This window comes from Podarcis cretensis (genome assembly GCF_951804945.1).
Source record: "Podarcis cretensis genome assembly, chromosome: 2".
Taxonomy (NCBI): domain Eukaryota; kingdom Metazoa; phylum Chordata; class Lepidosauria; order Squamata; family Lacertidae; genus Podarcis; species Podarcis cretensis.
The window spans coordinates 82,207,523-82,232,198 of record NC_137171.1 but is presented as its reverse complement, the minus strand read 5'-3'; the positions used below and the strand labels follow the sequence as shown (position 1 = coordinate 82,232,198).

General features: G+C 44.7%; 1 protein-coding gene across 17 annotated transcripts in view; it reads right to left on the bottom strand.

Moving 5' to 3' along the window:
* Window positions 1–24,676, bottom strand: part of CACNA1D (calcium voltage-gated channel subunit alpha1 D) — a 214,424-nt gene that overhangs the window by 187,983 nt on the left and 1,765 nt on the right. For all 17 annotated transcript variants that reach the window (XM_079964941.1, XM_079964943.1, XM_079964939.1 and 14 more), the window contains exons 2-3: window positions 21,183–21,501; window positions 19,815–19,920 (exon numbers count right to left, since the gene is read on the bottom strand). In XM_079964941.1, the coding sequence (XP_079821067.1) occupies window positions 19,815–19,920; window positions 21,183–21,501 (425 nt within the window). The remainder of the gene's footprint in view (window positions 1–19,814; window positions 19,921–21,182; window positions 21,502–24,676) is intronic.

Genomic DNA, 24,676 nt, shown 5'->3' with positions numbered 1-24,676 from the left:
ACTTTAGAATCTTTAATTCTTTTCTGGGCAGTGTCACTATACACTTCAGTTAAACAGTTATGATAACTAACATTAAGTGCCATAATTGAAATCAGCTGCAGATCTGTATTTTTAAAGTGTCCTCATAAATATGGTAGAGTGCATGATGAGACCACAGTGTGTCTGATAAGCATAATACTGCTTTAGGGAACATGCTATTCAGTTCTGTGAAAAGGCATTTTTGCTACTTGGCCACTCCGAAAAAAACAGTCCATCTTGCCTGAGGCACTTTTTTATGGTTTCCACCATAAAAGGACAGTTATCAACCAAATAAACCACATTAAAGAAACATAAACAGAGCCAGCCGTTTGCTTTTTATGTAACACAGATGGAACTAATATTATGACCTTCCTTGTGCTAGGAGTTAAAGGAAACCGAAGTGTGGAAAACAAACTTTCTAATGCAGGACGGCCCAAGTCATTTTGCTGCCTGAGACAAGATAGCGACCATCACCACTACAAGTCCACCAGTCACTACTTACTGCTGGTGCCGCAGAGACGCTAGCTCAAATTTTCTGACGTTTTGCCAAAGTGCCTGGCCCTGGCAGCTGCCAGCAATGCAGGGTTGTTCTGACACCCCATGACCATGGGAGGCAGGCAACTGGAGAGATCTCTGCTACCAGCCCATAAAAGAGTTGGTTCTGTTCTAATCACAAACCATTTGGCTGCCCAGACAGAGCTAACCCAGTTACAGATAGGTAGCCGTGTTGGTCTGCCATAGTCAAAACAAAATAAAAAAATTCCTTCCAGTAGCACCTTAAAGACCAACTAACCCAGTTAGTGCAATCCCAAATGCACCCAATATATTTCAGCCAACAGCTGCAAGGACCATTTACAAACGAGAGGAGCTGAAAGAGAACACCATTGTCTTTGTCTCATCAGACAGCGTATCAGTCCAATCCATTTTATATCCCTAGGATTAGAACTTGGATGCAGTTATCAGCAGTTTTGTCTGTAGCAATGAGCGGGTGGCAATAGCCCTATTCTGGGATTCCTCCTTGCATGATTAAAACGGAAACCGAACGGAAGGAGTGTAGCTCATCTGCTTTGAAGTGAAAAGTCCCAGGTTCAAGCCCCAGCACCTCCAGGTAAGGCCTTGAATGTTCCCCATCTGAGCCACTGTCAGTCAGTGTGGAGATTGTGCACTAATGGCAGTCTGAGTTGGAAGTGATGGACCAGAAACAAGACCTTGGGTTCATAATGGATAGCTCAATGAAGATAGGTGTACATTTCAGTATTACACGGTATAAGGCAGTCTTTGTCTAATCTTATTCAACCCTCTTAGGTGCACCTGGAAACCAACTAAAAGGCCAGTGCTGATCACCGAGTACAGGTGTGATATGCATGCTTTTAGCAAGCACCCTTTCATCAAACAAGAAGTTACACGCACTACTGACTGGGGTTTCCAAGAAGCTTAGTAGAGCAACGCAGTGGGGAAGTAACTGCAAGTGTAGTTTTTCTGAAACATTTGGCTTATGCTTTATTTATTCAGTAGTTGCAGCGTCTTGTTTATTGAGAACTAAAGCCTGTAAGGCTGGTGTTAGCATGAGGCTATCCTTCATTTACTTTCACTGATAGCTACTTTGGTCAGGTTATATTGCTTTTATAACCTTGTGCTGTTTACATTTCAGATAAAGAGCATCCCATGTTTGTCCTTTCTGTGATTTATGAGAAGCCTGATCTTTCCCCCATAATTCTAGGCAGTCCTGTGGAACCTTAAAACTTTAAATGTCAACAAAGATAGCTATTTCTTACAGATCCCTCTTCATAAATAACCGCTAAAATGTTTATTCAATGTGCTGGAATTACCTATGCTCTCGGTTGCATATTTGAATACACAAATCCCATTCCCTTTTTGAGCAAAGGAGGAAATTAAATGGTGCTGTTATCTTTGTAGGTGGTCCTATGGCACATAACTAAAAAGCTCTCAAAGTGGGGCAAGGCTGTTATCTACAGTGGTACCTTGGGTTAAGTACTTAATTTATTCTGGAGGTCTGTTCTTAAGCTGAAACTGTTCTTAACCTGAAGCACCACTTTAGTTAATGGGGCCTCCTGCTCCCGCTGTCACCGCGCCGCCAGAGCACGATTTCTGTTCTCATCCTGAAGCAAAGTTCTTAACCCTATGTATTATTTCTGGGTTAGCGGAGTCTGTAACCTGAAGCGTATGTAACCTGAAGCATATGTAACCCGAGGTACCACTGTATTTAAGAGTATAATTAAGTGCACTTTAGGTACAATTGGCAAGTGTTGTTATCTACTGCTTTTGTGTAGTCTTACAACTTACAGGCATTTTCATCCAAGCACACTGTACAGTTACACTGGGGTTAGAAGCAACGGTCCATTCTTTTGTTTAAGACAAGGTCTTTGTTGGAAGCTCCCTTTTCCCTCCACCCAAATTCAGTTACTAACTGTAAAGATTAAATCCTGTACTCCAGATTCACTGCCTGGAGGTGAGGCAACTCAGGCAATACTGGAAGCTTGGCTGTGCTAGTGTTATCTTGGGATATGCCTTTGCCTGTGGGAATCTGCCCCTACGACATTGTGGGCATGCCAACACAAAAATACTGTTGGCACAACTCTGTCAGCAGAAGGAGCAAAATGTGACCAGAAAGAAGCAGGCATATACCAAATCCTACACTTCTTCAGACCCAAACCCCACAGTGATGGAATGTAATACCAACCTCAGAGGTAGAGTAAATAGATCTCACTGAACTCAATGGAAAGGTGGGGGGGACATAGAGTTATGCATGGGGCTGTTAAAAGCGTGCCAGCCTATGACTGCTTTGAGTCAGCAGTATTGGTATGGAAGCTGAGAATGTGGATGGCAATGTTGTTCCATTCTACGCTTCTCTTTTCTTTTTCCTACTCCATACCAACTCTACATTAAGCCAATTTATACAGCTAAATGGCTGGCCAGCATGATGAGTCCCATCAAACTTTCTGACCCAAGTACTGAAAAGACCCAGGGCTCTTAAATCTGTGTGCAAGTAAGTTAAATTCCAGGGATATTGCCTAAAGTCAAAATAGTTTATAGTTAAAACACATGGGGTTCAATGGTGGGTGGGATTGCCAAAGTTTTTTAGTTTTTTTAAAACCTGTCCCCATTAAAAAAAATTGCCCAGAGCGTACAGCTGAATGTGCACATGTTAAATGTGCCTAAGTTGCGAGTTATAAATTGTATAAATTCCATTTACTGCTGCTTATCTTTTTCAGTGTGTGCCACTGTTTTAGTTACGATTGTTATTACTTTGATTGTTGCCCAGCAAGTAAGTATGGTTCCTGAAGGACAGATTTTGCACATTTAAATTAAATAAAATACCTGTGTGGCTTGTTACATTTCTGTTATAATAGACAACTGAAAGAATGTGAAGATTCACAAACCTATGCTGTACTTTACTCATGTCAAATCATGCAAACTTCTCAACTACAGCCAATATACTTTGTGGGTCAGCTGCAAATGATTACATGAAAAGAGGGACTAGCAATGAATAACAACCTTAGGATTGCTTTGATTCACCCCACCCCCATTTTTCTACCCATAAAAAGATGAATAATTGAAAGTCATTTTTTAATATAAAGTAAAGGTAAAGGGACCCCTGACCGTTAGGTCCAGTCACGGATGACTCTGGGGTTGCGGCGCTCATCTCACTTTATGACTTTTAGCAAAATCAGCCAGACTATGTAACACTAGCTTTCACCTGCAGGGCTAAACTGTTTTTTGGGGGGGAGAGGCCCTCTAAGAAACCTCGAGTAATTTATTCAAATTGCTCCTGAGAAGCTTAAGAGATGTCCCCAAGTTATAGATAAAGTGAACCAGTGGCAGAGAGAACAGACATTTAAATGGTTTTTATTCTTTTTTGCTTGTATGTAAGGAACCATCCCTATAGCCCTAAGGCTAAACAGCATGTTATTCACATAGTTTGCCCTGAAGTGCAAGCTTTTTCTTTTACATATTGCCAGTGCGGAAGGTCTGATTCAGATCAGGATCCTGGCATCAGATATATTGTAAGGATAGATATGGCATAGTGCATCTGCAGCAGTACAAACAGACCCCTTCATCTGCCCCTCCTGCAACAAAGCATATCTCTCCCATATCAGTCTCTACAGCCACAGCAGGCGCTGTAACACTTTAATGATTTGACTTCACCCTGAAAGGCGCACTACTCCATTGTTTCCCATGACAGAGGGATGCCAACAACAACAACTTTGCTCCCCGCTTCAGTACAATCTCGCCAGATCACTGCAAGCCTAGACTTAAGTTTGCACAGGGATGGGGTGGGGGTGAGAATTCCCATTCATTCCAATGGCAGCTTTCCACCCACAATGAAAATTGCAAGTCAGGGGAGTGGGCTGAAAGAGATCAGGTCAACAGCAGAGATGAAAGGGTTAAAATTCCCCTATCACCTTGACAGAATCCCAATCAGGGTTTACAATGAAAAGGAAAAAGCTTGCACTCAGGAGCAAACTATGTGATTAATGTCACATACAGTTAAAATTAAAAAGGAAACCATTATATAAGTGTCCAAACTACTGAGTTTACCCATCTCCCTTTATTTGTAGTATATGAAAATGAAATATAGGCACACCAATTGCAGCCCTATCACCACCCCTGCTTTTCAGAAAACCTTGCATAGTCAATAAAAATTGCTTGTAAATATCTATTGTCCCTGACATTTATTTCTGTTTTTAAAATAACAGTGCTTAATTTGGTTTGTGTGTGCGTGCGTGTGTATATGTGTAAGCATACTGTATGTGTGTATTCTGCAAATCATCTTGGGTGTCATAAGTGATTTGTAAGTTTTCAAAACAAATAAATACAATTATAAGAATTTTAAACACTACTTTAAAAAAATGACCAGGCAGATCTTATCAAATCGCTGCTACATGCTTTATATGAGAAAAGACATGCTCTACCAGAGATAACATAAGCCAGGCTACTGTGCTTGCCATAAAAGAAACAAGAAGGCTTGTCTTCCCCCTAGCATGCTAGTTTTCTATGCAAATGGACAGTTTTATATGGAGGAAAATGCAGTCATGTGAGTCTTCTTTTGCAGTCTGATATGGAACTGTCTGGGCACAGATTTACTGCACCACTGAGAACTAGACCAATATCTTTGCAGGATCTCAAGTAGTAAGAGAAGATAAAAGAGGTCGTACACTTCAATATATCACAGAGCTAGCAACGTTAAATTCTCAGCTCGTATCTCTGTTCTGACAGAAATGCAGTGGGTGGCTTTTTGCAAGCTAATATAGTTTGGGTTTACCCGTCACGAAAAGAGCTTTTAAGCTCTCTATCACACTCAACATACCACCTCTGGAAGGTTCTGGGTGCTCTCATGAGATCTTGCAGGCCAATCCAAGTTCCCACAAGATCTTGCACAATCATCCCTAGCCTTCCAGAGCTGTTGTGCTGAACAAGCCTTGCCATCCAAGCAAGGCAAAAAGTTCAAAAGATTATTCTGCAGGTCTGCTTGGGTTACCTAGCACAAAAAGAGCTTTTAAATTCTCCACCTTGCTTGCTAGCCAAGACCTGCTCGGCACAGCACCCCTGAAAGTGCTGGGGGTGTTCTCTCTCCTCCTCACCCGCTAGCCATGCTGTGGCTCCTGTTGGAAATAAGTGAACACACTTCCTTCTCTTGAATTCGTAGGTAATGCATGTGTTACTTTAAACCACCAGAAAGTTCTGTGTAGTAATCTAGCCAGCATTTACCTGTAGCCTTTGCATTTGCCGAAGTTAAGCCACTCCTAAAAGCTGAGTCCATTTTTTGTTTGCTGTTTTCTCCAGACAAGATGTCTGCTATTTCTCGCTTTGTAGCTCTACTCATCCTGTAAATAGTTCCTGAATGAATAAAGCCCTTGAACTCCAGAAACTGTAAATTTCCCACCTTAATTCACACTAACTATAAGCAGACCTTTCAATTATATGCAATTTTCATGTTGATGCAAAAAATTAAGAATGAAATAAATTGTAGAGGAAATATTCAGTGCTGAGTAGCCAAAATTCAGGCCCCAAGCACAACAGAAAAAAATAAATAATAGGGCTAGAGGGACTACAGATAACCAAGGGCGAAGACCAGGAGGATATACACGAAATAAAAGAGGCACACATTGAAACAGCACAGCTAAGAAAAATCTGGAAAGATGTTCAAAGCACCCTCAGCCAAGGAAGGCACACATCTGATAGTTCATGCCTTACTGACAAAAAAAAGCACCTTCTTACAGCAACTTCCATGGTGCCTTGGATCCACCCACCCACATCCTTTTAGCCTCTTGGCAGCTGTCTCCAGGTCTGCGCCCTACTGTCCAGTTGCAACACCAGTAGAACCATGCCCCACCACCAGCTTATGTACCCTTGTCTGACCAGGGCTGGGGACACAATCTGAAACTTCTCCTACACGGAAGCAGCCACTGCTCTTTCCTCTTCAAGCCCTTCTTGGTCCTAGGAGACACTACCATTTTGTTCCAGAATACAGTGTCATGTACAAAGCAGAACCATCTTCTGTATAGGATCCAACAAAAATTGGCTGATTCAGTGGCAGGGGAATCTAATCAAGATAGTCATGAATATTGCTTGCACGCAGTCAGTAAAAAAGCTTTACTAGCAGCAAGGCCAAATTAAAACAGTACAGTACAGACTTTCAAGATAAGGCCTAATGAATATTAGCAATTATCCCAGCGGGTGTACTCATCAGGAAGGCAAAAAAGAGCAAAGGAAGAAAGAGATATTGTTCTTCTCACAAAAGACCATTCAGAGGAATCACCTTTAAAAACAAACTGGATTTAAAATTGTGTTTGTTTGCACAGTACAGGGTTTCTGTTATTAAAGAATGGACACTTCTACCTTAAAATTTAAATTATTCCTGTTTGTGAGATGTGCACATCCAGCCAAGGAGGACAAATGGCCAATACTGTAGTTAAATTCTTTACTGACAGAAGCATGTGCAGCAGCTCCTGAGGCGCAGAGAATACACATGTGCTCACACTTCTAGCAACCACATAAAAGGTAAGGGGACCCCTGACCATTAGGTCCAGTCGTGGACAACTCTGGGGTTGCGGCGCTCATCTCACTTTATTGGCCGAGGGAGCCGCCATCCAGCTTCTGGGTCATGTGGGCAGCATGACTAAGCTGCTTCTGGCGAACCAGAGCAGCGCACAGAAACGCCGTTTACCTTCCCGTTGGAGCAGCACCTGTTTATCTACTTGCACTTTGACATGTTTTCGAACTGCTAGGTTGGCAGGAGCAGGGACCAAGCAACGGGAGCTCACCCCACCGTGGGGATTCGAACTGCCAACCTTCTGATCAGCAAGTCCTAGGCTCCATGGTTTAACCCACAGCACCACCCGCGTCCCTTCAGCAACCACATAGCTAACATTAACTTTCCCAGGTTCAAAGCAAGAGTGGGACCACGCATCCCCCACCACCAGGCTTATGTACCCTCATCTAATAGAGTGTGTGCATGCAACCCGGGATTCTGCTGCGCAGAAGATATCACTGTGCTTACCTCTTCAAGTCCCTCCTGGTTCTTGGAGACAGCAAGGCAGAGGACGGCATGGATTCTACCAGCCCACCCCTTGCCTGAACAGCCTCCCCCCTCCTATTCCAACATGTCCTGCACCTCCTCTTTTGTCTCTTGACTGCTCAGGCTCCTCGCCTTCCTCCAGCTCTGGCTTCTGCCTTGCAGGTGGCACAAAACCCCATAAATCACTGCCCCCCCTCTCCTAGTTCAGCCCCTGGACCCCCTGCCTCCGCCAAACACTTGTCAGAGACCTACCAGTCCCTGACAGCACATTTGCCTTTGAGTTTTCTATTGGGGTATTTTGTTGCTTTGTTATTGCATTTTAAGGACATCTTTCAACTACAGACTTGGTATGTCTTACAGAAAAATCCTACGTGAGGTTTGGGAGAGGCACAGACACAGATCCACTGCTGCATCCCCAAGCCCTGCTGGCTTACTTTTTCATTGCAACAGCCATTTCACTGCAACAGCACAGCTGAGCGGTCCAAGTCCAAGTCCCATGGGCAATCTGCAAGGCTTGGACCCTCCAAAAGAGTACCAAGTGCCCTACCTTTCCTCTGCTCTCACCCAAACACAGTTTCAGGGCTTTCTGCTTGCTACCATCACTAGGGAAGAAACCAATAGTAGCTTTCTGTCCACCTGAGTATACCCCGGGGCCCCATCACAACAGCCCCCCACCCTCCATAGCACTCCTCTCTGATCGTGAAGGCCAGCAGAAGGGCAACAATATGCCTTTCAACTCCCTCCAGCCCCTCCCTCAGCAGGGCATATGTGTTATATTGCACACTTGATAGTTATCCTTGGTTTGCAAAAATTCTGGGAACTGTAGGTCTGTAGGAGAGAGACTAGGAATTTCTAACAAAAATTATCAGTACATTCACCAAGCTAAAATAGCCAGGACTCTTGGGAAGAAGGGATCACAATAGTTATATTAAGACTTGTAATGCTGCTGTAACCTATGCCACATCCTGCTTCGTTATTATCCACCAAAGATCAAAAGTCCCCTAAGAAAACACATGATGAAATCCAAAGCTCATTCTGCTTTCTGCAAGGACCTCCATAACATCTCATTCCACCCCAAACGTAAGCAATGAGGACAAAACCGTGGACTTCAGGAAAAAGAGAACAGCTGCAGCAATTCTCCAAGGCAATGAATTCTCTACACCAATTGCTATTAACAGAAAAAGTCTGGAGCATATTGCTCCAGAAGTATTTTTGTCAATTATGATCCTACTTGTTCTAGTGAAGTAAGTGCACAGCAGCTGGAGCTGCACACACTGATCTCTTCTTTTTAAAAAAAGAAAAAAGAAAATCAGTTGTTTGGCAGGGAAGGGGAAGGTTTTCCTCCCAAACAGCTGATCACCAGCTTTTTCATATATATAAGAAAAGCTGCTGGATCAAAAAAGGGAAGTGCACATGCAGCATGTAGCTGCACACATAGTTCCTCGTGTAGCAAGAAATATGAGCACAGAAGTCTGCTTCCATATACCTATTGGTGGTAGGGCAACTAACTATTAGTTTTTATCAGGAGTACACCAGTACTAACATTTTAAGAAAGGCTAATGAGTCCATTTTCAATAAGAACTGAATTCTGGAATTCATGTCCTCTTTGCTATCCTACTCCAATTCCACTCCATCTTTCTTTGGATTGGGGGGGGGGATACATCATCTCTCTCTCTCTCTCTCTCTCTCTCTCTCTCTCTCTCTCTCACACACACACACACACACACACACACACACCATTTACGGATTTGGGTTTCTGAAGCAGTATGATAATATTTTCTGGCTTTATTATACATTTTTAAGAATCACATAACATCCTATTTTATTCTGAGAGACAAAATGCTTTCTGCTTATGTTTTAGCAGAAGCTATCGCATTTTATCTGAGTATTTATTTTTGGCCTAGCAATCAGCTTTCTTTATTTGTAAGGTTATTCCACCACCAAACTACCCGCTGCTACCAAAGTTCAGTGCTTTGAAACTGACAATGTTATGTCATCAGTGAACAGGCACATGAGGTTTTTTAAGGCCGCATGCTTAACTTTACACTGCCGCATGCTTTTTAAGGCCGCATGCTTAACTTTACACTGACAATGCCATACTATACATGTCTACTCAGAAGTAGGTCCTATTGACTTCAATGGTAAAAAGGTAAAGGTAAAGGTACCCCTGCCCGTACGGGCCAGTCTTGACAGACTCTGGGGTTGTGCGCCCATCTCACTTAAGAGGCCAGGGGCCAGCGCTGTCCGGAGACACTTCCGGGTCACGTGGCCAGCGTGACATCGCTGCTCTGGCGAGCCAGAGTCGCACACGGAAACGCCGTTTACCTTCCCGCTGGTAAGCGGTCCCTATTTATCTACTTGCACCTGGAGGTGCTTTCGAACTGCTAGGTTGGCAGGCGCTGGGACCGAGCAGCGGGAGCGCACCCCGCCGCGGGGATTCGAACCGCCGACCTTTCGATCGGCAAGTCCTAGGCGCTGAGGCTTTAACCCACAGCGCCACCTGCGTCCCCATTGATTTCAATGGTACTTACTTCCAAATAGGTTTGTATCAGATTGCAGCCATAAAGTATTGCAGAAAACTAGCTGCAAGGGGGTATCACAGTCACACAAATGCCTTTTTCTGAAGAATCTGTAGGCAAAGTATCGTGCTGAGCAAGCTGAAATATGGGGGTCATCATTTAGTTTACAAAGTTCTCCACTGTAAATTGATTCAAAATGCCTTGGATGAGTTGATGGGTAAATTTTATTTATAAGTGCTGTCAGTCACAATTTGAATTAATCTAACATTTACGGTGAGAATCCATTTGGGGGCGGAAATTGATTGTACAATTAATAGTTTCACCCACCTTGCCTACTGTGTTGATTGCATTCCATGGAAGATGGATTAAACTTTATAATCCGCCATATAAGTCACCTAATAGAGAAGCTGACATACTGATATTATTCACTAAAGTGAACTGCTCACTGTCAGTGTAATCGGTTATGCTGCTAGTGATGCACATGGCCTGAGCGACAATAAAATAAAAATATCTTCCAGATCTCAGCAATTCCTTTTTACCCTTCACACAATACGCAGAAGAATGTCTTCATTTCCTAACGTAGGCAGGGAGTGCCACCAGTGTAAACTAAAACTTAATCTATTATAAAACAGGCACTTCTACTGTTTGCATTCAAGGTGCACAATAGATGATGGCATTGGCAGATATTCTTCCTATATGCTGCTTTGTTTTGTTTGTTTTTTACTGAGTTTTATAAACAAAAATAATGTTATACAAATAAGTATACCAAGTTTTCTCATGTCATTTGTATACCACAAAAACAGCATAATAAATGTGGAGCATACATGTACAGCATACATTTCATTATTAGTGGTCAACATATAAGTTCTTGGTTCATGAATTGGTTTAAACAATTGGGGAGAAAAAGAGAAAAGAAAAGGGGGGAAGAGGAGGAGAGAAGAATGGCGAGTGGGGTGGGATGGCTATGCTTCTTTTATTCTACTTAGTGGGGAGGGGCTGTGTCAGTGTTACTTGTAAGGGTTCTCTTACTATTCATTTGTTGTGTTTCCTTGGTGGTGAGAGAGGTTGGGGGTGGCTTGGGGCGTGGTTGGTTGTCTTTGGTTGGCTGTAGTGAGAATTGTTCACAAGCAAAGAAGCTGTCACCTTTTCCCCTTCTAAAAAAGCTGCTGGATCAAAAAAGGGAAGTGCTGTCACCTTTCCCCTTCTAAAGTTCAGAACCCTGCCAATTACATGTAGTTGGGCTGTCAGATTAACCCAAAGACTGTGGGTGACACCCAATGCAGCCATACGCAGAATGGACCCATTCAAAGCCCTAATAGTCTGGACTAGTCTACGCTGCAACATGGGCAGCCGACCTGTGGCCAGCCCACCCTGATTTACTGTAAAATACACAATTCATGATACAGGGGCTATCAATTACGTACAGCGGTACCTCGGGTTACAGACGCTTCAGGTTAAGCGTTTTCGGGTTGTGCACCACACCGAACCCGGAAGTACTGGAACGGGTTACTTCCGGGTTTCGCGCATGTGCAGAAGCGCCAAATCGTGACCCACGCGCACAGACCCGGCACTGCGGGTTGCGGACGTGCCTCCCTCACAGATCACATTCGCAACCCGAGGTTCCACTGTACTGTAGAATTAAATATTACAGAGCTGTTGTTTTTAAATGTTCCTCATCCATCTAAATAGCTTTGTATGCAATAATCAATTCAAATAAATTGTAGCCAATTAAGCTTTTCCTCACTGCTCAACAAAGTCATTAAGGATTTGTGCAAATGTAAAATGTGTTTCTCTGAACACACAGCTGCATAATACATACAGTGCAATGAGAGCTCTATTGCCAATACCCAGTGTAAAACTCTGTGAAAAATCTACAAGGTTTTCTCATGTAAAGAAACGTCAAAGGCAGTTTAAAAAAATGAAAGCAAGACCTATAGAAATAAAATACTTAAACTTGCCCATGAACTAAGCCAAAGAGATTGGTTTTGAATAAGGCGTAAAGGTGCAAAGCTAAAACAAGATGAACCCAGCTAAAATTCAATAAATTGCCAGCCTCTGATGCAGATAGATGCTTTACCCACTTCAAATAATGCTTTATGATATTGGTTATTAGCACAGACCTCCTAGTGGATTGACAGTGACACAGAGATTTGTGTCCTAAATTTCTGGGAGCAAAAACAGATTGCTCAGACACACCGCTACATAGATTGTTCTTTACAGTGACCTGAATTGTGCTGTTTTTTCTGGTTTTTGTTGTCTGTAGCTGTTTAATATCATAATCTCTGTAAATTAAGAATACCGATGGCATTGTGTGTGTGTGTGTGTGTGTGTGTGTGTGTATGTGTGTGTGTGTGTGTATGTGTGTGTGTGTGTGTGTGTGTATAAAACAAGTAACCAATGTTTTAAGGGGATTTTCAAACAAGTGCCTTCATTGTGCAGTGACAAAAAAACCCCAAAAGAGAAACAAACCAACACTATTTAGTATTACAGACTTCAAAGCCCTCCTCGTATACAGAATCTCAAGCTAAGATACGAGCAAGCAAAAACTGCATATCAAGAAATGTTGAATTCTTCCCATTTGGTTTTATATGTTTCAATCAAAAGATACCAAAGAAGCGTTTGATTGTACCTCTAAAAATACTAAACTGAGGATGATAAGCACCAATATATTTTAAAAGATTGAGAAAATAATGACAAAATCAATCGTGACTAACAGAATCGAAAGATTACTCAGATCTATTTATTTGGGGCTGGCAATATGCTCAAACAATGAACTGCAGACCACCTCTGCTTTCATCCTTGTCAGGGAACTGACATCAGAGCGAGAAGCGGAGGCAGGGCTCCAGAGCGATGCCGGAGAGGGAACCAGTCTGGGGGAAGGAATTCAGTGTGACACCAATAGAGAGGAGCTGGAGGAATCGGTGTCAGGGCTCCAAGACCCTTCAACCGAAACCAGCGGAGAGAGCGCTGGCACGCCCTTGCCATCCCCTTACTTGCGCAGACGCGTTCCGCGCAGGGAACATAGGCGGAGACTTGGGGTCAAGCAGCTTTTATGCTGGAAGAGATTCAAGAAACGCCCACTGGCAGATTCTGCAAGTGACTAACAGGTCACGGAGGGCGAGCTCTAACCCTGAACATGTTTGAGCAAACCACCTAATCGAAGTGGAGGCAGTTTACGCACGAGTAACCACACAATATCATTACAGCAATCTGCCAGTCCCTTGCGGTTACTCGTGAGTAAGCAGTGGAAACATGAGCCAGACAGGAGGCGCCGGGGCAGCGGAGGCAGCTGCGGGGGCGCAGGACCTGGTGAAGAGGAACCAGGAGCTGGAACGGCATGTAGCACTGCTGATGGCGCGGCTGGACGAGAGGCGCACCCAGGACGCGCAGGTGAGACCCACCCCAGTAGCAAAGAAGGTGCCCGGACTGGTACACAAGTTTGGGGGAAAACCCCAAGAATATAATGGATTCCGGACAGAAATAGAGTACGCACTGCAGCTGCAGCATGATGATTTTGCTGACGAGGCGGCGCAAGTGGCTTACATCGTGGGGCATCTTGAGGGCAGCGCGAGGGAATGGGTTAGACCCCTAATGGCCGCGCATAACCCCGCCATGAAGGACGTCCGGAAGTTTTTTCAGGCGATGGACGCTATGTATTCCAGCCAATTGGGGGAGAGTGTGACCCAACGGGAGCTGATGAGATGTAAGCAGGGGGACCTTTCCGTTAGAGACTATTGGTCCCGCTTTGCGATGCTAATACACAGGCTCGAATGGGATATGGACAGCCCGCCCATACGAATGCTGTTTGAGGAGGGGTTGTCCCCAGCCGTTAAAGATGAGCTCTCCCGCGCGCCCCGCCCGGAGACTATGGATCAGCTGACAAAATCTGCGCTGGCGATAGGCTCTCGCCAGGAAGCGCGCGCTTTGGAAAGGCGGGAAGGGAGAGGGGAGCGTTGCCCTGACTACCGCATTCCTGAGATGCCAGGGCAGCCTTCCAATGACGTGGTGCCAATGGAAATTGATGGGGCGCGCGCACGCGAGGTGCCGAGCGCCCAACAAATAGTCAAAAGGGAAGCAAAGGCTGGGAGAAACTCCAAGAAATGTTTCCTCTGCCAACGGCCAGGACACTTTGCCAGGGTCTGCCCACAAAGAAAGGCTTGGCAAGGGATGGTGGGGGCCGCTGGAAATGAGGGGGAGGGGGGAGAAGACAAGGTGCAGGAAAACGCCAGCGCTTGACTGCCCACAGGGGGGCGCAGCAGCCAAGCGAGCAACTAATTGAAGTGCCCCAACCGGACCCACCCAAGGTTTCTATAGCGATAGAGGTGACGCTAGAACTCCCAAATGGGCACCCAGTCAAGGTGAAGGCAATGTTGGACTCAGGGAGCTCCTGTAATTTTTTTAGTAAGGAGTTTGCGCTGGAGCACCAGATCCACTTGCTGCCACTGGATTTCCCATTCCAAGTCACCACGATAGATGGCAGAGAGTTGCTAGGGGGAGAGGTGACACATCAAACCCCGCCTATGAGAATGAGTGTGTCCAGGCACACAGAAACCATAGCCTTTCATGTGGCCACACTGGCGGGACCCCCAATAATACTGGGGATGAGCTGGCTAGTGCTACATGATCCAGTGGTGGCGTGGCACCAACGCACGGTCACCTTCGGGTCAGCCCACTGTTTGGAACACTGTCTAGGAGGGGAGAAGCCCAGGGTGAGGTTGGCCAGAGCAGCAGCAACCACGCTGGAGCAGAAAGGGAAGGTGCCGCCACAGTACGCAGACTTACAAGAGGTCTTCAGCGAGAGGGAAGCGGACAGGCTGCCGCCACATAGGCCCTTCGACTGCCAAATCAACCTTCTCCCTGGAGCACAGCTGCCGGTGGGTAAGCTGTATGCCATGTCCGACAGAGAGATGCAGGAGTTGCGAGACTTTATAGACAAGAACTTGAAAAGGGGGTTTATAAGAGAATCTAAGGCAGTGGGGGGCAGCCCTGTGTTTTTTGTGGATAAAAAACACACGGATCAGCTGAGGCTCATCGTGGACTTTCGAAGGTTAAACCTGGTATCAGAACCCGTGACCTTCCCAATGCCCAGAATTGATGATATTCTGACCAGGGTAAGGAAGGGTAAGATTTTTACCAAGCTGGACCTTAGGGGGGCCTACAATCTGATTTGAATGAGAGAGGGGGACGAATGGAAGACCACCATGTTCACCCCCCTGGGGGCTTTTGAATATTTGGTTATGCCATTTGGATTACAGTCAGGCTCTGCCTGTTTTCAAAGCTTCATGCACCATGTGCTGGGTCCCCTGCTGTACAAGAACTGCGTAGCATTTCTGGACGACGTACTGATCTATTCGGACAATGAAAAACAGCATGTCCAGGACGTCAGGGAAGTGCTGAAAAGGCTACGAGAGCACCAACTGTGGGTCAAGCTGGAAAAGTGTCAGTTTCACGCCAAGGAAGTGGAATTTCTGGGATACAGGTTGTCAGACAGAGGTCTAGCCATGGACCCCGGAAAGGTGCAGGCAGTGCTGGAATGGAAGGCTCCCAAAACCCGGAAGGATGTGCAGAGGTTCCTAGGGTTCAGCAACTTCTACCGGAAGTTCATCAAGAACTTCGCCCACTTAACCGCACCCATCACGGATTGCCTCAGTAGCAAAAAGAAGTTCGTCTGGACGGAAGGGGCCCAACGTGCCTTCGAGGGGCTAAAGCAGGCGTTCGCCTCGGAGGAACAGCTCCTGCATGTGGATCTGCAGAAACCGATGAGGCTAGAGACCGACGCGTCGGACAGAGCGATAGGAGCGGTGTTGCTCCAGCCGGGACCGGCCCAAGACACATGGAGGCCGTGCGCCTTCTACTCAAGGAAGCTGAACGAATCGGAACAGAACTACACGGTGTACGATCGTGAACTGTTAGCTATTTATGCCGCGTTTCGCCAGTGGAGACATCTCCTGATAGGGGCTCAGCACAAGATCCAGGTTTGCACTGACCACAAGAACTTGGAATACTGGAGGACAGCGCGAGTGCTCAACCAGCGACAGATTCGGTGGGCACAGGAGTTCTCCAAGTTCTTCTTTGAGATCAAGTACGTGCCAGGGCAAGAGAACGTGAGAGCAGACGCGCTTTCACGGAAACCAGAGTACACGGAAGGAGGAAGACCACCGGAGGCTCGACATGTGTTCCCTGAGGAACGATGGGTTTGTGGGGGGGCGTTGGTTGGGAAACGAGAACTAACCGAGTTGATTCACCAGGATGAATTTGCCCAAACCAGAATCAGGGAACTAAGGGAAAATGGGAGAGACCGGGGGGACTTCGAGGTAAGGGAAGGGTTATTGTATTACAAGGGAGCAATGTATGTGCCCGGGGGGGCCTTACGGGAAAGGGTGCTCCGACAACTTCACGACAACCCCACAGCGGGACACTTTGGGCAACACAAGACCATGTTACTGGTCACTAGGGAGTTTTGGTGGCCGAAGGTGAGGGAAGATGTACGAGAGTATGTACGAGGGTGTGACCGCTGCCAAAGAGCCAAGGGGGAGCGGGCAGCCCCGGCAGGGTTACTAGAACCCTTGCCCACGCCGGGGAGACCCTGGGAGGTGGTATCAATAGATTTCATGACAGATTTGCCCAAATCCAGAGGTAAGACAGCAGTCATGGTAGTAGTAGATCTGCTAACCAAGATGTGCCATTTTATATCATGCTCTCATGCGGTGACAGCCGAGGAAACCGCACAACTGTTTGTTACTCACATCTTCAGGTTGCATGGAGCTCCTTCAAGGGTTATCTCTGATCGAGGGAAACAATTTACCTCGAGGTTCTGGAGGAAGCTTATGAGCTTATTGCAGGTGGAGGTGGGATTCTCGACGGCGAGGCACCCGGAAACTAACGGGCAGGCAGAGAGGGCGAACAGCATATTGCAGCAATATCTCCGCTGTTACGTCAACGAGAGGCAGAACGACTGGGTAGATAAGCTAGCACTGGCCGAGTTTGCGTATAACAATGCGGAGCATGTGTCCACGGGGATGAGCCCATTCTTGGCTAATTATGGGTGTCACCCCAGGGCCTTTCCCGGGAGGGGGGAGGAAGAGTGGAGCGTGCCCGCCGCAGAGCAGTTCGTGGAAGAAATGGAAGCACTGCACCAGCAGCTTAAGATGAATCTGGAAAGGGCCAAGGAAGAGTACAAGAGGCAAGCGGATAAACGTCGCCGGGAAGGGGAGACCATTAGGGTGGGGGACAGGGTGTGGTTATCCACTCAAGGATTGCCCTTCAAGGGTGGGTGTAAGAAACTCCGGCCGAAGCGGCTGGGGCCTTTCGAGGTGATACACCAAGTCAACCCGGTGGCATTCAGGCTCAAGTTGCCAGACAACATGAAAATCCACCCGGTATTTCATAGGTCACTGCTCTCACCATACCGAGGGGAGCGGAGAGTCCGGGAGGTAGGAGGAGAAGGGCTCAGACACCCACCACTGGAAGAGAAGGAACACCACCAGCAGATAATGGAGATCCTGGATTCGCGGTGGCGGGGGCGGCAGGTGGAATATATAGTAGCGTGGGAGGGGGAGCCCGAGTCAGAAAACACGTGGGTTCCAGAAGGGGAAATAGATGGTGGGTATCTAGTGGAAGAGTTCCACAACAGGTATCCGAGGAAGCCCAAACCTCTGGGGAGATTCTGGGAGGAGCAATTTGCCACCACCGATGATGAGGAGGAGGATTTTGTGGGTTTTCCAGAGTCGCCAGAGGAAGGAGGGGAGTCGTCAGGAGAGGAGGAATCAGATTGGGAAGCCCCTCCCGTCAGAAACCGGGGCGGGTGGGAAGCGGGGTTTGAGTCCTCGGACGATGACGACAGCTCCTTTCGAGGGTTCCCTGCATCGTCGGCTGAAGGTGGGGACAAGGTCACGTCACCGGGTCAGGCCGGGGGTGGAGGGGGTCCTGGGGGGGAGGTGGATGTCAGGGAACTGACATCAGAGCGAGAAGCGGAGGCAGGGCTCCAGAGCGATGCCGGAGAGGGAACCAGTCTGGGGGAAGGAATTCAGTGTGACACCAATAGAGAGGAGCTGGAGGAATCGGTGTCAGGGCTCCAAGACCCTTCAACCGAAACCAGCGGAGAGAGCGCTGGCACGCCCTTGCCATCCCCTTACTTGCGCAGACGCGTTCCGCGCAGGGAACATAGGCGGAGACTTGGGGTCAAGCAGCTTTTATGCTGGAAGAGATTCAAGAAACGCCCACTGGCAGATTCTGCAAGTGACTAACAGGTCACGGAGGGCGAGCTCTAACCCTGAACATGTTTGAGCAAACCACCTAATCGAAGTGGAGGCAGTTTACGCACGAGTAACCACACAATATCATTACAATCCTGGAAGGATGTACATGATTTGTTACAAAGACCCTATGCCTCAAGCATTAGAAAAAAATCAAACTGCACAGAAGGCTTAAAAACTAGCTTGCTATCTAACATGGGAAGTTTTTCACATAGGACCTGATGTTCACATGAGGACACTTTAAAAAAAAACCCCCCATTCATGAACAGAAATCCCAACATGAAGTGGCGGCCACATTTGAACTATCCCTAGGTATGTTTTCCAAGTCACTAGACCATGGGTAGGCAAACTAAGGCCCTGGGGCCGGATCCGGCCCAATAACCTTCTAAATCTAGCCCGCGGATGCTCCGGGAATCAACGTGTTTTTACATGAGTAGAATGTGTCCTTTTATTTAAGATGCATCTCTGGGTTATTTGTGGGGCATAGGAATTCATTCATCCCCCCCCAAAAAAACAATATAGTCCGGCCCCCACAAGGTCTGACGGACAGTGGATCGGCCCTCTGCTGAAAAAGTTTGCTGACTCCTGCACTAGACCACAGAGTCACATTGTATGGGGAGGGGGGCAGTTGTGTTACAGTATGAGAAATGTAGGTGTTCACTGGAAGACACAGGCTGTCATATATGAACTCTAGAGGATCATAAAATGATCCTGTGAAAAAGGCTGGAGAGATAACTTGCACAGCAGAGAAACTTCTTTGGGTTTGGGGAACCATTTTATCATGCAGTCATCTACTAGTTTGTAAACAGTGATTCCATGGGCAAAAGAGACTTTCCACTAGCAGAAGAATACCTTTGGATACAAGTCCATTGTTTTAATATATAAACCTTGGTATCTGCTGCATTTACGTGGGTCAAACCCCACTGATGCTCTCACTGAAATCAACAGAATTATGATACCCTTCCCTCCAGGGTCTAATCCTTTAATTAGGGAGCTAACTTTGTCCATTACTTCCCAGTAAATCCTTATCATAGCATAATGCATTTAAAGGTACACCTCTATTGATAATATAAACCATTCAATGCTACCATGATTTTTATTTTAAAATGTGAAAATCATTGAAACTACATGAATAGAGAAATAAAAGTTCATGTGAGGGCTGAGCACTAAGATGGCAGATGGTATAAAACATCAGCAACATATAAATCCAATTACTGTGTTCCTCAAAATGCATTTGTATCGCCCCAAGAATTATCATAAACCATCTTATTATATCAGAAACCAGAGTGTGCCTATTGGAACTGGCAACCAAAGCAGCAAAACACATTTTAGAATGTTGGTTTTCATCTCACCCACCCCAACTAAATGTATAATTCATTCCATACTTTTATTAAGGTTTCATGTACATTTTTTTTTTAAAAAAATAAAGAACTTCAAGCACAGGAGGGAAATCCCAAAAAAAAAAACAACCCATATACTTACCAAGTTTTGATTTGTTGAATTAGAATCATCTTCTGGGAATGGGATGTAAACAGCTAAGGCCACACAATTGGCAAAAATAGCCAGTAATATAAATATGTCAAACGGTCTGAAGTATCTTGTTAAGGAACATCCAGTGTTGGGATATATTTATATACAACTCAGTCTAATTCCTTACTAATTTCTGCATTAAAGACAATAGACTTGTTTCTGAAGTAAAACTGACATGTTCAGGCTCTTCTTTTGACTGATGGAAGTGACAACCCCTCCTCCACAAGCATCCATTACATTGTCTCATCTAAATCTTTTTCAGCACATGACCTTTCATCGATGCCCTCTTTTTAGTAAGAAACTGCACATTACATTATTTCGCACAATATATATACAGATTATAGATATAGATACAGATTATTAGCTAGGGAGAAAAATGTAAGAATATGCTAATGAAAAATCTGTAGCATTTATAGAATATAAAAATAACAGTTTTGACCAGTCACATCTTATGCATGGGTTGGTTCAACTGAAATTGTAAGCTGCAATCCCATTTACCTCTGAGCAACCCCAATTGAACTCAGTAGGACTTAGTTCTGGCTAGAAATGTATAGGATTGTGGGGTTAGTGTACTAAGTATATATAAAAAAGCAACTTTTTAAAGCAAAGTAACATACTACCCATCTTGCCCAAAAGGCTCTTCTGTACATTCATTTTTGAAGCACAAATTTATCCTATCAGAACGAAGTTCTAAATAGTGATGACACAATGAAGTCTCATCTTGTGGCATCAGGTAATTTGCTTTAATAAGCATATATGAATCTATGCATGTGTATCTAAAACACCTCAACAATAGCTTAATAAATGTGAAATAAATCCTGAAGTCCAAAACACTATGTATTAAAGGATATTTTTAGAACTGCATTTTAAGAACACAAGACCTTGTATCTAAGGCTTACATAAAAGTAACATTCACTCCTCTCTGCCACATTTCATAAGTCCAAATCAACATGGACAGGCTATAACTTAGCAGTTTTAATCCCCTACCCAGACTGCTTTTTCACCCCGAGGAGAAAATCTAACAGGGAAGATTTTGCCACCATCACCTCAGATGAATAAAGGAGGCTTAGGGGGAGTGATTTTTAGTTGAGAAAGGGTTAAGCAGCTTTTCTCTACTGACATTTTCTCCATTCCAATTTCCAACTTGCCCAGGCTGATTTTGGTTAAAATGAAAAGGGGGGGGGGAGTAGGAATACAGCGATAATACAGAATTCTGTGCAATATGTAGTCTAAGCCCAGGTCAATGTCTTTGACACACTTTTGAGTATTCAGAGTAGAGATGGTAAGAACAAACAAAAAACACTAATAAAAAAAGGATACTTCCATTCTACTATACCAATGCAGGCTCTCCGGATTGGGTTATTGAGGGATAAACAGAAAAGGGCCCGGGCTGGCCGACTGTTGGATGTATTACCCTGTTTTTTGCTCTTGGCATATTGCTGGCGTTTTCTTTGGGACAGAGATCCTACAGGTTGGGCTGGGGTGGTGCTCATGCTTTGGGCAGCCTTGGCTTGTCTAGCAGCATCAATTGCAGCTTGCCAAGATAGCACAGTTTGCTTGGATTGTGCTGAGCTGTTCGACTGGAGAATTGGTCCGTCACCAGGAAGAGGAATTTTGGTGCTATTTGCATAGCTTGCTTCTGTAGGAAAAAAATGGGAAAAGGGGAGAAGAAGATGCATTTATCCTGTTTCAAAATAATCCTGTCCTTTTTAAACTGCTTGTGAGATACTATCTTTCACTATATTTTGAAGCATTTTTAATAATAATAATAATAATAATAATTTAAAGACTTGGGGAATCACATTTACAAACATTAGCATTTGTCTTGACACGTTCTGAAGTTAACACACCCTGAATCCTCAAGGCATATTAAAGATATATCAAAGAAGCTGAATTCAAATCAATCAAACCAATTTTACAATTGATAAAAGAGTCCAGTTTCCAGTTAATAGAAGTTTCATTTATTTCATTGTTTGGTACAAACTGCCTCCGCTTGTTCTGAATGTAAGAGCAAACATTACGGATTCTCTTAAATCCATAATATGTGAAGTCATTTCAATCACTACAGAAACTGGAATGTATCCCTGCTGACATAAACAAACAAGCAAACCAATCCTTTCAACGTAAATATGCATTGCTTCTTGGCTAACATAGTAATTCTCTCTTTGATAACTGAACACACTTTCCCCAAAAGACAGTTATCTTTAATGCTATACAGCAATTACTACTACTATGGATCCACAAATTTTGTCTAGCATTACTTGTGTTTGCTACTAACTCTGCTCCTTTCCTGAGGCTACTGCATTTTGAAGAAACTCAAGATTGCCTCCAAAGTACAGCATAAAAACAGAGGCCACCACTGCAGCTCTCCAGGCTTGGGAAAGAGGTGAGTCTTGTCTCTTCATGCTGCATTTTGTCACACTGCATTTTGGAGACTCCTCTGGGTGGTGTGACAGCAGAAACAAGGTATGGGGGAAGACTGCAGTCAACCTGGCAGTCAAATTTGTGAACCCTTGATAATAACTAGCAACATGCCTCCTGTGATGACGGATAAGAGAACTTCTATAGAGGGAAGGCATGTATATTGCAGAGCACCCTGGGGTGGATTTTGCTCTCACCACAACACTGTCCCAAGAAAAGCTATTTATTTTCTCCTGTTGAAATGAATGGCAGAAAGTTAAAGGCTACACTCAGAGACGCCACAGGATGGGGGGGGGGGGCTTATTCCCTAAACCAGGCCCCTGAGTCTAAGTTTTAAAATTAAAGCTATAAACCATCCTGATATCTGTTTCTTGGACATGTCAGAGGGTGACAGAATGTTTGCATGGTAGTCAGAATTGTGGGCACAGATTTTTGGATGTCATTCAGCAACAAGAACATCTGTATAATGAAAGCAGCTTGTGTTGTTTTTCCCCCCAGAAGCCCTTTACACACACCACAGCACACCCAGGTATACTAAATTCATAGCATCTACAAGATAAAGATGAAGCTGGTGGTCTATGGAAATGTACCTTTTTTGTAAGTATGTACCTTTTTTAGATTTTAAAAGCTAAAGACTTAATTCTTAACAGCCAGCCTTCTGCAAAACTCTTATTATGGTGTGCATTCTTAATCAGAAAGTAAAACTGGAACATCAGAATCTGCTCTGCTTGTGGATTCTAAATATTTAATTAACTCATTTCAGAGAGAACCTGTTGCAAAGCCAATGCCAACGTACGTTTTACTGTTAGCTTATACATCCAGCACTCACCCTCCTCCTTTCTCCTGCTGACTTGTATATTGAATCAATGCTTGAGTGCACCCAGTCTTATATCCTTTTCCACATCTTCCATCTATTAGCCCATATATAGGCTATATATAGCCCATAGCCACCCATATATAGCTTGTCACTGCTAACCATGTGCTCTAATCCATGAGTGGCCAATGTGTGATCCTCCAGATGTTGCTGGACTGCAGCTCCCATCTCCCTTCAACAATGGCTATCTAGAGAGCCGCAGGTTGTCTGGGTCCTGTTGTAAAGTAAGCTAAGCAGATAATGAAAAATCCAAAATGAAAGCAGGTAGGGATAGCAGGGGGGCAGTGTGCCCTGATCCCCATAATGGCCATTGTCTACAGTGTCCTAAACTTCAGTGTTCTCCTAACCTGTATGGGAGGAAAACTGGGACTGAAAGACCAAGGCAAAGCTTGGATGCTTAGAGACGAAGCGATAAACAAACACAATGTGTGAGACTGCAGAGCATGCTTATTGCATGCAATATGTGGAGGTTGGTATAAGAACATAAGAAGAGCCCTGGATGATCAGTGCAAAGGCCCATCTGACCAGTGTTCTGTTCTTACTGTGGAAAACTGGATGTTTATGGAGAAAGCCTGCAAGCCGGACCTAAGTGTCACAGCACTCTCCCCACTTGTATTCCATAGCAAATGCTAATCAGAGGCATGCCACCACCAGTATTATAGATAGTATACAGCCATCACGGCCAGTAGTCACTGATAGACTTATCCTCCGTGAATTTGTCTAATCCTCACCATTGTTACTATATCCTGCAGTAGTGAAGTCCATAGTCGAAGTGTGGGCTGTGTAAAGAAATACGTTGCTTTGTCTGTCCTGAGTCTGCCAACATTCAGCTTCCTTACATGACTCCAGATTATAGTATTATGAGAGAGTGAGAAAAATATGCCTTTTCTGAACCTTTCCCAACCCTACAAATATACTTTTCCAGATACAACAAGCAGAACTGAACAGTCTTCCAGGTAAACTTGCACCATAGATTGGTATAGTGGCATTATAACATTGGCTGTTTTATTCTCAATCCCTTTCCTTATGTTCCATCCCTAACATAGAATTTTCCCTTTCCACAACTGCTGCACACTGGCTCAACACGTTTATCGACACCTGAACTTATCCTTTTCCTGCCTTTTTTTGTACATGCATTTAGTAGGTGCCTTAACTCTCAAATCAAAGGTTTTTTGATCCTAGAATACAGAATAACATTAGCAATGAAACTGGAATCTCTCTAAAGTTTACAATTAAAGGATTGTTTGGAAGAAGCAGCCTAAATTACAAAGAAAGAAGATGCAATGGACCTTGATAAGAATCTTAGATTCTAGCCTACCAAGTGTGCCTGCGGGAAGCAGCTTCTAACTGTGCTCTAAACTTGAGGATATATGTGAGGGGGGGAGACGGAGGGACGCAAAGGAAATTAGAGAAAGAGAAATTGACAAGAAGCTTTGCACAGGCAGGGGGTGAACTAATATCTTTTGATCACTGCTCTTCAGACAGAACAAAGATGCAGCAATGATTCCTTTACAAATGC